The sequence below is a fragment of the Taudactylus pleione genome, unplaced genomic scaffold (assembly GCF_031769625.1).
Source record: "Taudactylus pleione unplaced genomic scaffold, aTauple2 ptg000033l, whole genome shotgun sequence".
Classification (NCBI taxonomy): Eukaryota; Metazoa; Chordata; class Amphibia; order Anura; family Myobatrachidae; genus Taudactylus; species Taudactylus pleione.
Window position 1 is genome coordinate 629,466 of NW_028284435.1, and position 14,816 is coordinate 644,281.

At 40.5% G+C, this 14,816-nt stretch overlaps 2 protein-coding genes across 5 annotated transcripts in view; one reads left to right on the plus strand and one right to left on the minus strand.

Annotated features, from left to right (window-relative positions):
• Nucleotides 1–12,941, plus strand: part of BMP2K (BMP2 inducible kinase) — a 191,430-nt gene extending 178,489 nt beyond the window's left edge. The window contains exon 16 of the mRNA XM_088452122.1: nt 9,794–12,941. Coding sequence (XP_088308248.1) covers nt 9,794–11,193 — 1,400 coding nt within the window. The 3' untranslated portion in view covers nt 11,194–12,941. The remainder of the gene's footprint in view (nt 1–9,793) is intronic.
• Nucleotides 1–14,816, minus strand: part of PAQR3 (progestin and adipoQ receptor family member 3) — a 106,334-nt gene that overhangs the window by 16,460 nt on the left and 75,058 nt on the right. For 2 of the 4 annotated variants that reach the window (XR_015871384.1, XR_015871386.1), the window contains exon 8: nt 8,814–8,943. The exons of 1 other annotated variant lie outside the window; for it this stretch is intronic. The gene's annotated coding sequence lies outside the window, so the exon portion shown is untranslated. Of the gene's footprint in view, nt 1–3,221; nt 3,288–8,813; nt 8,944–14,816 lie in introns of those variants that run through there. One more of the 4 variants, XR_015871387.1, reaches the window with a different exon arrangement.

Genomic DNA, 14,816 nt, shown 5'->3' on the forward strand with positions numbered 1-14,816 from the left:
AATGCCCCGCATGCTGGTACTTGTGGTTCTCCAAGTACCAGCATGTGGGGAGGCTTGCTGTGACCTGTAAGACAATGATGAAAATTAAAATTTTTACATAACACACAGACACTATCAACCTGCCACCCACCGCCCAGGGGTGGCGGGGATGACCCCGGGCTATCAGCCTAGGCCAGGGGTGCCCTGTAGAGGGTGACCCCTATATTTGGGGGTCCCCAACTCCCCAGGGATCCCTGGCCTGGGCTGACTAACGGTCAGGGCTGATGCTGCGGCTGGGGGGCCCGTTGAAAGGGCACCCCTGGCTGTGGCATCAGTCCCCCATTAGAAAGGGTCCAGGGCTGGTTTTATATATACGGGGTACCTCACGTCAATTTTTTTCTCTGTATATTTGAAACCAGCTCTGTCCCTGCTGCCTGGTGCTGCTTCTTAAATTACAGTGGAACCCTACACATTATTTTTCCCTGTAATGTTAAGAACCAGGACTAGCTGGCAAGTCCGGGGCTGGTTAGTGGTTTGGGGGGGAACCTCACGTCATTTTAAAAAAAATTAACCCTATTTTTACCATTTACAGAAAGAAACATACACAAATCACAATGATTTGTGTATGTTTCTGACCATCTCGCAGCTCAGGGGGTTGAGCGTTTGCAAAGTGATTTTGACAGAGAGTTTGCTCCTATCTGACCCGAGCTTGTCATCCTTGTCATTGGTAAATTTGAGAGATGTATGTTTTAGGTGAAAAGTACTTCTGATTTGGCTCGATGGTGATTTGATTCGAGATTGCGATCTCACCCGAGTTTTACGAGTGAGATGAGAGAAATCTCTCTAACTCACCCGACTTTACCTTTTGTAAATTTGCAAGCAGGAAAAAAATCACCCGAAATGGTCATCTCGACCTATCTCGAATCTTAATAAATTTACCCCTTGGATTCAAGAAATCACTACCCTACGCGTTTAGTCCGTAAGGGCTTCATCAGGGGTATACAATTCCAAATAATTGATGCTGTGCTCTCTAATAGAGGAGCTGTCAAAAGGGTTGGACTGCCCTGTGCTACTTAATAATGTGTGCATGGATCTAAGAACACTAGGTAATGATTCCAGTCTTTTTATTACACTTTGTAAATCGCTTTCCTATTATATCATTTGTAACAGTTTGTTGTAGTTGCATAGCTTCTAGTGTATCTATCCTTGTAACATACTTTGAGTTTGCATTTTACCTTCTGTTTTTTGTTTTTTTTTATTGCTAGTAATGTACCAGATGTAAATACTTTGGGGCTGATGCAGTTGCAAGTCAGTTTGCAGAGTGTATCTTTGAATTGTTTTCGCACTGCGCATCTACCAGAAACAAGTGTATGCAACTACAGGAAATGCAGAATCATATGAATCTCAGGCACAGCTACACTTGCGACTGAGTAGGCATAACTGGGCTGCAACGGGGCAATCTACCTAGGCTAAATTCAGAGAGGTTGTGTTGACAGAATTGTAGGCTGTGCAGAGATATGCATAAGCATAATTCTACCTGGTTTCAGATGGATCTGTTGCACCAAGGATGGGGCCGGTGCAAGTGTGCACTGATAATAACAGCTACGAAATCAAGTTTATGGATAGAGGTGGTCTGACCACACCAATGCGTACAACTCTGCATTTTGGCGAATATCCACATTTAGTTCCTTGTATGCAATGCTGGAGCAGTTACGCTGACTTTCATTAAACTCTAAATTGACCCCTTGGTACCTAAGTATGCATGTCTACTACATGAGTGTAGAATGACTGTACGATTACAACACTATAATCGTTCATCACACTGTACAGTGGGTAATGTGCCCACGCTGAACGATATGTCGTTCAGTGTGGGCACCCTCCCTCATCCCCGAACACGCACAACCTGACGATCTCTTCAGGTTGGCCTACATGTTCAGGCGATGACCGATGCCGACAACGACCAGCGGGAGCGCGCATCGCTGATCGTTGCCGGCATAATTATTGCACAATTAATGAATGATAACGATGTCATTATCGTTCAGTTGTTAAGGTGAATATCCACTACACGATTAAAATTAACAGTGGATTTTTCTTTTTCATTTACCAAGTCACCATTAAAGTATTACATTTACAAATACCAATACAATATTTTAATGAAGGTTCTCTGTTGTAACACACTTCCTCTTATATATATGCATAGATCTCACTTAGGGGGTCTATTCATTATCACTTAATTTTCATCTGCTTTTGCAGAAATTAAGTGTCTGGGCCATTCATCAAAAAGGTAATGCAGGAGATATCACAGATATTTCCTGTTTACTTTCACTTGCGATGTACACTAGTATGGGGACAGAAATTCATCGAACTCCGATACAATATTTTCTGAGCTTAACTGCGGGAGCATTCGCCATCTTCAGATGGCGTTTGCTCCCGCTTGCAGCGCACACCCTGCTCCTTCCCTGTGGAAAGGAGTCCTTGATTGCGAAAAAGGGATCTTTCGGATCCATCCATCAGACGCCGGGGCTTTATGCGCCTGCGTGTACTAGAGTTCACGCAGGCGCACTAGCACTGCTGAGTCGACTCAGCAGTACTAAGTTTCATTGCTCCAAAGCCGCTTCAGGGAGACGGCTGATTTTCGGGTTATTGCGGTCTCCGCGTCGGAGCAGTGCTTAATTTCTTCTGCAATTGCGTCTGTTAGCTAGTATGTTATCGGGGTCCGCTCGGACCCCGATAATTAACATAATGAATAGACGCCTAAGTACATGTGAAATAAGTTTCATATCACACTAATTACAAATTTTTTTTTCTAATTTTATTTTACTCATTTTTTCAGATCTAGTACCTTTCAAAATATATATTTTCCCTCTATGCTTGGTGGCATACTATAATGATATTCCCTCAATCATAATAAATGTAAAACCCTCTCCCTTATCCACTAACAGTTGTTATTCTTTTTTTATAATGTGACAAACAGCAATATAAATATGAAATACTTTTGTGGACCAATTTATTTTGCCATCTCCCATTTTAGAAATTCACAATGTAATGCTTAAAACCCTTCTGAGCAAACAGTCATCTTAACGAGCTGATGTATTTTATGGTTGACCTACATCAAAGATTTATATTACAAAATATAAATCTCAAATACATTTTTAATTTTCAGTTTTTGTGCATCTTGAAAACCACAGCATCAGAGCCACAAATCTCTGGCAATACTAAGCAGATGCTTCTCTGCCCTTCCTCAAAGAAATTGTGTAGATTTAGGTGAAACGTCTCGATAATCCTTGGACCTGACATGTGGCCAATTGCTGTGAAAAGATGGTAGCAGTATGTTACCAATTGAGAGAAACCCAAAAGCTTGTTTGCCCCCTCCCCCCCAAATGACGATGCAGCAGAAGGCATGTAATTACTGGTTGCAAGGCATTAATCAGGTTTAATCGGATGTAGGGAAAAAGAACATCAGAAAATAACATTTCCTTGAAGATTGGGATGATCTTGTATGATTAAAGATGTTCCCCTGACTGTTGCTGGAGGGATGAGCAATTGTCCTTAAAAGGCTACAGACGTGATTATAAGTGGAGAAATTTAAGCCTTATGTTACATGCAGATGTTGACTTCTGAATTGTTTTAACTTACATTTTTAATCATTTTTGAATTGTAGAGTCTGTGCAGAAAAAAATGAGGCGTCGCAGCTACAAGTAACTACAGGTATTAATTTAGAGAAAAATAAACATATTTCAGATGACACACCTTCATTAAGTGCAGTTTGCGAAGCATTACATGAAAATGTAACCATATACCTGCCTGCTCGCTATCAATTCTGTGTTCGGAACCACAGTTAAATTCTACCTGTAGTATGGGACCAACATTCTTTAGACCAGTATGTAACTTTCCACTTAAGAAGACTCAGAACAATATAAGTTCAAACTGGCAATGTGCAATTTATGGAAGAAAGCACAATTTTATATGGACAAAATACAACTTTTAACAAAAAAGATTCAAACTGAAATGTGACATACATAACAAAGACCGTCCTAATAGCTCCTGACTCAGATCAGGCTGGATGAGACTATGGACCTCATTCAGAGCCGCTCGCAAGCGACCCAATGGTTTGCGCACGCTTCGTGAAAAGTACTGTCAGATTTGTGGAAATCAGCCTGACACCCTCCTAAAGATGCACTGACATGGGGAATCACTATGGATTCCCCGAATAGCCCTGCTGAAGGTATTTGGGGTGCTTTAATGCTCTCAATTGGTGCTATTTAGCGTATTTGCACAAGTGGGGAAGAATAGCATTTAGCAGTTTTTTTTTTTTTAAATAAGTAGTCCCAGTAAATTTGGGATACATGAAAATGGGTATAAGCATGGTTAAAAATCACTAAAGTGCGTTTTTAAAAATCCTAATAAACACACCTTCAGCAAGCACCTGCAATAAAAAAAACAGGTTGGACATACTTGGGGGACCCCTGGAGTCGATTTGGGGGACAAACTGAAAAACTAGCGAACTTTTTTTCGCCCACAAAACAAAAGTACTTTTTTGGGGTGTTCTAAAGTATTTTATTAACTTTTTTGGACACAGTTTACCTTTGGGGACTCCCAAGGCTGCAGGGGTGTTCCTGCAACTTTGAACCCCGATCCTGCACTTTTTTCCACCTCCATTCACAGGCGAATCTTTTCGCACCGTTGGAAAGTCTTTGCAATTGAATACGGGGAAAAGTTCTCGCTTGGCGAAATCGGCGAGAACTTTTCGCCGGCAATTGAATACGGCCCTTAGATGCATTTTCAGGCTGCATGGCGTATTGAGGCTAGATGTATGAGGGGTCACATCTGATTGACCAGTTTAAACCATTATCTTTCAGAGCCAATTGTAATCAATAATATACCCTAGTTATAACCAGTTACAAGATTTCTAGTAACTTTCATATTCTTAAGTCTTGGAACTTTAGCGATATTCCACCCACCAAGTCATTGTAATCACCAGCCACTCGCCAACTAGCATAACTTTGGTTTCCTATGCTAGGGACAGTTGTAGTTTGGGAGTATTTTCCACACAAGCACTGCACCACTCCCATTGGGACAAATAGGGGAAAAGGAGACACAAACCGCACTTGGTGAGTTTCTAATGCAGATGCTCACTGCTCAGGGATGACTGTCAACACAATAATGTTTCATTTTCAAATCACCAGTATTATCACCTTTTAAAAGAACCAGTCCAGTATTTAAAGGGGTGAGTACTCCTGAAATAGAGGGAGATTTAAGCTGGGTACACACTGACTGATATATGTATCTGCTTCCCGTCGGGCAGTGTGTACCCGCGATATGTCGGTGAACGTCGGCGTTCACCAACATATCGCATAGGCTGTGCTGCGCAGCCGATGGACAGATATGTCTGCAGCACAGATACAGCGGCAGCCGCAAGAAGGGGGGTGGGACACCCCCGTCCGCCGGGACATGCCCCCTGGTCGCCGGGACCTGCGGGCAGGCACAGATGGTTGTTCAGTGTGTACGAGCAACCATCATATGTAATCACCCCCTTTGCTATGAAGCCCCTCAAAAGTTCTGGTGCAACCAATTACTTTCAGAAGTCACATAGATTTCACTAATTAAGTGTCACATGATCTGTCAGTATAAACACACCTTTCTGAAAGGCCCCAGAGCTGCAACACCATTAAGCAAGAGGCATCACACCACGAAGACCAAAAAGCTCTCCAAACAAGTCAGGGACAAAGTTGTTGAGAAATACAATTATGCGTTGGGTTATAAAAAAAAATATACAAATCTTTGATGATCCCCCGGAGCACCATCAAATCCATCATCATCAAATGGAAAGAACGTGGTACCACAACAAACCTGCCAAAAGAGGACCGCCCACCAAAACTAACAGACCGGGCAAGGAGGGCATTAATCAGAGAGGCAGCACAGGGACCAAAGGTAACCCTGAAGGAGCTGCAGAGTTCCACAGCAGAGACTGGTGTATCTGTGCATGTGACCACAATAAGTCGTACACTCCATAGAGCTGGGCTTTATGGAAGAGTGGCCAGAAAAAAAGCCATTACTTAGTGATACAAATAAGAAGACACGATTTGAGTTTGCCAAAAGGCATGTGGGCGACTCCCCAAATGTATGGAAGAAGGTGCTCTGGTCAGATGAGACTAAAATTTTACTTTTAGGCCACCAAGGAAAATGCTATGTCTGGCGCAAACCCAACACATCCCATCACCCCAAGAACACCATCCCCACAGTGAAACATGGTGGTGGCAGCATCATGCTGTGGGGATGTTTTTCAGCAGCAGAGACTGGGAAACTGATTTGAGTCGAGGGAAAGATGGATGGTGCTAGATACAGGGATATTCTTGAGCAAAACCTGTCTGTCTGCCTGTGATTTGAGACTGGGACGGAGGTTCACCTTTCAGCAGGACAATGACCCGAAGCATACTGCTAAAGCAACACTCGAGTGGTTTAAGGGGAAATATTTAAATGTGTTGGAATGGCCTAGTCAAAGCCCAGATCTCAATGCAATTGAGAATCTGTGGTCAGACTTGAAGATTGCTGTTCACAAGCGGAAACCATCCAACATGAAGGAGCTGGAGCAGTTTTGCCTTGAGGAATGGGCAAAAATCCCAGGGGCAAGATGTGGCAAGCTCATAGAGACTTATCCAAAGCGACTTGCAGCTGTAATTGCCACAAAAGGTGGCTCGACAAAGTACTGACTTTAGGGGGGTGAATAGTAATGCACGCTGAAGTTTTCTGTTCTGTTGTCCTAAATGTTGTTTGATTCACAATATAAAAAAAAAACACAACTTCACAGTTGTAGGCATGTTCTGTGAATGAAGGTGTACATCTTTTCAAACAATCCATTTTAATTCCAGGTTGTGAGGCAACAAAACACGAAAAATGCAAAGGGGGTGAATACTTTTGCAAGGCTATGTGTGTGGGTGGGTGGTGTTACAGTAGAAGAGGAATTCATAAGTTGTAGAATGAGTGATTATTGGGAAATGTTGAAAACTTAGTCTCTATTTCGCTACCAATTATATTAATTCATAATCATTTAGCCCACGTTATTTTTTCCCTTTCATACCAAACACTATATACAGACATTCTGCTATTGCTACCCATCTTATGGTGACACTAGTCATTCTCTTGCAGTATTCATGTTATATAGTACTAGCTGGGATATCCGGCGCTGCCCGGGTTGAAGACTGGACACTGAAATACACCTGCAGCCTTCATTTATTTACTTTGTCCTCGCCTATAACCTGTATAACTATGCAAATTAGGAGTAAATGACCGTGCAGGCAGGCATATTCTCATACCGTTTAGAATGGGGTATATCAGGAGCAGACTGACTTACAGAACAGAAATTAGTATAGCTTCCAAAATCACTTGAGTTTGAGAAATCACTGCAGAACAGAGGCGATGATACAGCTGTGGACAGATACTCTATCGCAGCTGTGATAGCTGTAATATGGTAATGCAGCAGGAGGCATTATGCCTCCTGCATGCACTATTGATCCGAGTGGATCATCTGCGATCCCTTCGGCCGCCACAGATGAGTAAAAGAGCCAAGGAAATCTAAGTCAGCCAACGGAACAGGCCATCGCCGCCCACAAATGGTAGTAAACTGTTAATCACTGACAGACTGCTGCCAGACTGCACATGCGGGAGTCTGCATGATCCCTGTCACTGCATCCACTGCTGAATCACCCCCTGAAATCACTTTGCAAACCAACAATGAAGACCATGTCTAGCAGGGATGTCAACATCGTGCTGCACCCACTCACGCACACAAGGTGGACCAGTCCAGTCACGGCTGCCAAGCGGGGCCCAGGTATCAGCGGTGTTGATTTGGTGCCGGCCCGCCAGCTGATTACAGCTGGCGCACTGGGAGGCAGACATGGAGAGAGCGTCACCGGTCACGAGGCAATCAGTGCTCGCGGACCGGCAGCCTATCACCAGTGGTGGCTCCTGATTGGCTGCCAGTCCGCAAGCTCCGATTGGCTCGAGACCAGTGCCAGATTCAAATTGCGCCAGCATGGTCTGTCCATGTCTGCCGCTGCGCTATCTGTAATTAGCTGTTGGCCCAGCACCAAGTCCACACCTGCTGGCTGCTGATGGCACACAGGGGGAGGCTAGAGGCTCCTGGAGGAACATGGGAAGGTGAGTTGCTGGGGCGATTATAATTTGTAAGGGGCACTATGTGTGGAATAATGTGTTATATGGGGCACTAATTCTATGTGGCATAATCTGTAAAGGGCATTACTGTGGCATAATGTATAAGGGGCACTGCTACTGTGTGGCATAAGGGGTACTACAGTGTTGCATAACCTGAATGGGTTCTGTGTGGGGGCAAATGTATGCATATTTTACCTCTGGGGGGCCCTTTCAAGATCTTGCTATGTGGCCCACAAAGTTCTAGTTACGCTCTTGCATGCAAACACAGAGGGCTAATATATATGGTCACTTTAAAAGGACTAACTCTGGATTTAATTTGAACTTGCATGAGCCATACAGTGACATTTGCTCAGACTGTGAGGTTAAAACTATATTTTTGTAGCTTTCACACAGGTTTTTGGCAGACTGTGTGAAAGCTATTGGAGCCAGCCCCAGAACCTATGTAATTTAAGAGTGTCCCCATTTTTAGGGATTATGTGACCCCGATGAATTTCAAACCTAGGCAAAAACCTAATCCTGGCCAACTACAGCACCATGCCAATTTTGGTGGAGCTAGGTACAAAACTCTGGCCGTGCATAAAGGACAAACAGACAGACAGACATGCTTTCTCACATTATATAGATTATTATACTGCATACTACTACTACTTATTGCCACATACCTTTGTTATTAAAGGTCGAGTCTCCCATATCGAAAACGCTTGGGACCAGAAGTATTTTGGATATCGTATTTTTCCATAATTTGGAATATTTGCATTCCATAATGAGAGATCCTGGGAATGGGACCCAAATCTAAACACAAAATGCATTTTTGTTTCATATACTGCTTATACACATAGCCTGAATGTAATTTTATACAATATTTTTTATAGTTTTGTGCATTAAACAAAGATTGATTACATTGAACCATCAAAAAGCAAAAGGTATCAATATCTCAGTCACGCTCAAAAAATTCTGTAATTTGGAATATTTGAATATGGGAGGCTAAACTATCAGATTTACTTTCTTCATTTTTAATGCAACCATATACAGTATATAGTACAATTGAAATATGTTAGTTGACATTTGAATAAATTTTAGTTTGTACTGAGACCAAATGTACAGCTTGATAAGGTTGTGCTTTAAAGAAATGTAAACTAAGCAGGGTCATCATCCTGGTGTCAATAATAAGTACAGAACAAATGTACATCACAAATGTGTGTCCTATTTTAGACAAAACCTGCTCCTCAGACTCAACTTAAGCTAGATCCATTCAAAAGCTACAATACTGAGCCGCCAGTCTTCCTCATCTGACAACAAGGAGTAGAGCACTAAACCTATCTCAGATATTTAAGCAGCTAGGCATGTGTACTTTGAGGCACCTGATTGGAGCACACACTGCTCCTGCCCAATTGGTGTTGCAGTATAAACATCTTTTTCTAGACTGTTTGAACCTCTTGACAAACTACCCTGGCACCACCATAGCCATAGTCTGTATAATTTCACATTTGTCATTCCAATGCATTAAAACAGGAATGTCGAGGTGAACAAACCATTCATGGATGGAAAACTAAACAAGTAGCATATAATAAGAATAATGTCAAACTAGCTTATTTCAGTTCCTTTGTTAAGTTTACTAAATGTTGTTAATTTTAATTTATAGGTTCACTTGGAAAAATATCTGAGAAGTTAACATGTGCTGAAGATGTTGTTTCCCAAGTATTAAGTAAAGATAAAAAGCAGAATGAGTCCCTGAAACAGCAAAAGCAGCGTCAAAATATACAGGAACGGTCTTCCTCCCAGAAGACAACAAGAGAGAGAGCGGACTCTGAGAGTGATTTTGAATCAGATCCTCCTTCCTCCAAGAGCAGCGAAGAGGAGGATCAGGAGGATGAAGAAACTTTACATGAGGACCAAGGGAATTTCCATGAAGACAATGACACAGAGCCAGAAAATATTGGACAAAGACCTCTGTTAATGGATTCCGATGAGGATGAAGAAAAGCACAGTTCCGATTCAGACTGTGACCGCACAAAAACTAAAGTCTCCAAAGTGACGCTTAAAAGTAGTAATACACAAGTTACTGAAAGTCATCATAGGGAAAATACTCAGTCACTTAGTAGAAACAATGAAGACAAACCATCTACTCAAGAACTGGATGCTTTTGGGGCTGTGCCATTTTTTTTCCTTAACACCCAGAAATGTGAACAAGAGGAACTTGGCACAAAACAATCGTCTCCAACACTGAGAACCAAAAAAGGACGGGATGAATTTGATGTGTTTTCTCAAGCACCATTCAGTCGAAAGCAAGACCAGGAAGATTGCCAGGTCATATCCCCTGTTTCCCTGGGTAATGTGGATGTTTTTGGGTGTTCACCTTTCCAGCCTCTTCCTATACAAGAAGTAAAATCTTCCAGTCAAGAGGATCTTTTTGGTTTGGTGCCTTTTGAAGAAATCACTGGAAGCCAGACCCAACAAAAAGTGAAGCAACAACGTAATTTGCAGAAAATATCGTCTCGCCAGAGACGCACAAAGCAAGATCCATCAAATAACAATGGGAAGCGTCATCATGGAACTCCATCAAGCACAAAGAAGACAGCCAAGCCAAGTTACCGCACACCTGAGAAAGTCCGCCGGCACAAAAAAGGAGGGAGACGTGACTCCCAGAGCAGCAATGAGTTTCTTACTATATCTGACTCCAAGGAAAACATTAGCATTTCACTTACAGATGTGAAAGATCGCAACATTTTACAAGCAGATGATAACATGGTGGACTCGTTTGGTGCTAAGCCATTTCCCACTCAAGATATGAGGCCATCCCAGCATCATGGACTTACAGATAACCATGCAGATCATAACACAGCCGCAACTGGCAGGCCAAGGCAAAGTTCACTGCATGGAGCTTACGTCAGCAGTGATGGGGTCAATATGGATGATTTCGGTGCAGTGCCTTTCACAGAACTAGTGTTACAAAGTGTAACACTGCAACAAAGCCAGCAGCCACAGTCACAGCCATTAGATTTAGACCCATTTGGTGCAGCTCCTTTTCCTTCAAAACAGTAGATATTTGTTTAATTTGGAAAGAATTTCAATATTTGAATTATTATATAATTTTTTTTAATATCTTGTATAACAATTTTTTTAAACTTTTTAACATCTAGTCAAACAGTCTGGAAACAGTTATAACTTTTTATGATTTTTATTTTAAATACAATATAGCTTTAATATATGTCTCATAAGAGAGCACATACATCTTTATTAATGAAACATTCTAAGTATTCTTTATTAGTCAGTGAAATAATCAGCTCTGTGTAATAGTGCACATAGACACTATACATCTATCCTGTGATCCTTGATTGAGGTTAGTGTAATGGGGTTTCCACCTTCCGACAATTTTAATCCATTGTTTTGTACACTACCTCCTGCAATTCTTATTAAATGCATTGCTTTATCTGTCAGATTTTGATCTGTGTTATTCACCAAATACTTTATATTGTTTTCTTTGTCCTTTTATATTAAACAGGTGAGCTCTTCTGCATTACATACATTTTAATCTTAAGAGCAATTTTGTGCCATGTCTAAGAACAAAATACATTAAAGTTCTCTGAAGGTGGAAAATTCCTTTTAACCAATGTGCATCCATCAAATATGGTAACATTTAATAGTTCTCACTCCCCTAAATACTATCAACACAAATTAAGTCCTCAGTACTTCATATAAAAAAAATATATATATTTTATGGGGATTAAGAACAATATCCCACAGAAGATAAATTAATTTACAACACTCCAGTTATTAAACATCTCATAACACTTATGTGAGGATACTAGGATTTTTATTTTGTTGTTTTTAGGGATAAAGATTGCCAAATCTGTTAGACATTAATACTGTCATAGATTTTTGTATTTTTTATCTGGGATGGGGGGGGGGGGGGGAGATATTTAAGTACTGATGTCGCTATTGGGTATATCTCACCAAAAGATACTATTTTAAGGGACTGATGGACATCCACTGAAGATTTGCTCGTACTGTGCTTGTACATTGATTGGTTTATCATCTGCATCTAAGCATTGTCACTGAAGTATTTTATAGCCAATAGACAGAATCAATATAGCACATTTTACAACTTTAACAAAAACAATTACACAAACTTGAGCCTACTATTAGTGATGCAGTATTCTGATCAATGAAATTAGTTTTAGGTTTACAAAGCTCATGGGGTCGTTCTTCATTTTGTTCCAGACTCCTACATACATTAGGTTTTCTTATATGAATGTATAGATTTAATGATGTCAGTTTTTTTATGATAAAAAAAAATACCAAGGATGACTTTCTCAAAGATCCCTACATTTTTTTTTCTACAAGACCATTTGTATTTTGTACAGCAAAAATGTGTGTTGTCCATATTTCTAAATGGAACAAGACAAAAAGACTGGTCTGGTCATGACACTCACTGAAATAAAAAGGATCAAGCAAGAACATATCATTATCTAGCTAATTGACTTCTATGAAGAATGTTTGGTGTATATTAGAAAAGACAAGTGCTAAATGAGATGGAAATCAAGAATGGACTTCTGCCTATTTGATTTTCAGAACAAGTGCCATTATCATTAAAATGAAAGTGCTTACTTAAAGCAGTTATTACCATTCCCAAGATGTTTTCAACCATTATTTTCAGGATATGTTTTGTGTTGTTTAAGTGGCTATAATGGATAATACAAAATTTGTGTTTTTTTTGTCTTAGGATACAATTGTGACACTTTTCTCAAGATGCTAGATTACACTGCTTGAAAAAAAAAAAAAAGGGGGGATCAGTACCTACAAGGTAACTAATGAGGCGCTGCCTAGTGGTGGAAATGTCCAATATTGAAGTGAGCTGCTGTGTATATTGGCGGATGGTCAGTCCTCACAAACAAATGGAAAATACACAAAGAAGAAAACAGTGATCACAATGTTTCAAAATGTAATCGTGGAAAATGATCATAAGCACATAGTAATAAAAACACATGTAGGTCCGGACCGGACCTGTGCTATAGGGAACTATTTCCATTGCAAAAGCTCTGCCAGTGTTGCTAAAATACCCCACATTATCATTTGGACACTGGAACTGGTGATTATGGACTTATGCTGGACATTTCTCCTATAAAGCACCATCCGTTCTCTTATGAATATGGAATTTAATCCCGATGCATACTCCTAGAACTGCTGTGTTTTGGACACAATATTTGTCCATGTGGCTTGGGTGCTTTTTATCCTTTTATTTTCCTTCATTATGCTGATATAATTTTATTCTTACACCTATGTGTTTTTATTACTATGTGCTTATGATCATGTTCCATGATTACATTTTGCAACATTGTGATTACTGTTAATGGTTGTATTCTGAGTGCTGTTTTCTTCTTGTTGTATATTAGATTACACTGCTTATCTAGCAATTCCAGTGGAACTGCTGCAAAATAATAACCAATTTATGTTGAAAGGACAGTCAGCATCATATGTCATTAAGCTGGAAACACTGGCATTCCACTATCATTGTTTTTAATTGCACTAGCCCTTGTGATTGTATTATAACACACTGATGAAAAAGAAGTCAAATAATGTGAGATCTGAGCCTATAAGAGACAATGTCAGCTTTACATGCTATATATCAAGATATATGCATTAAGCACTCCATTGGGGCTGTGTCAAGGAGAATTGAGCCAATAAAGTTTTGTATATCTGATTAATGTAGATAAGGTCCGGAGACTCTAGTGAAAGCAGTGTATATGAGACCATTTTATGTACTGTAAAAGTAGGGTAATCTGTTTTACAAAGGGAAATCGCAATAATGCATTCGCAGAATGTGTGTTTAGGAATCAGGATGTAGTACAGTATACATTATAAATGTAAAATGCTAGTTATGACATTGCAGAACTTCCTACATTTTAACTGGCTATTATGAAAATAAATAAGATACTGAAAGAGAAATTGGGTGCTTGAATTTAATAACCAAATTGCATATGTGCATGTGTCATATTCTAAATATTCAAACTTGTACTGCTGGTTGGTCAAGAAACAGCGCGTCACTCTGTGGTTAACTTCTTTGTTGAGGTGCATCATCCGTGACCAAGACATTCTCTTCCCAGGAGATAATACTTCAGGGCTTCTACTGCCCACTTATTGCCAAGCATTCTAGCTCAACTATGGCATATATGGTCTGTCGTGGTAACAGCTTTGTACTTAAGTAGAGGATCGGAATTTCCCCCCCAGAGTCCAGTAGACGCTCCTCTGATCCCTCTTCATGGAACTACTGTCCTTATGTACACCTTGCCTCACTAGCCACCCTCTCTCAATTATGGCTAACACACCCCTGCCCTCTCTTGCCGCTTTGGGAGAAAATAAAAAGGGGCTATACAATGTGGCAGATGACAGGCGGTCAGGCAGCCGCCTACACCATCTTGTGCATTATCTGGCCATGTGTAAACCACTTTAAAATCTCTTGCATACTGAAATGTGTGGGAGAAAAGCATAAACAACTGACAATCACAATCCAGTCCAACTTGACAAAAAAAAAATATATATATATATTTTTTAACTACTTTGTGGATACTAAAGTACAACTTTGTGCCTTGTTACTATTTTACTGCGTGGTCACTATGCATCATATATTTGCGTTAGAAATAATGAATCACCCTAAATGACAAATT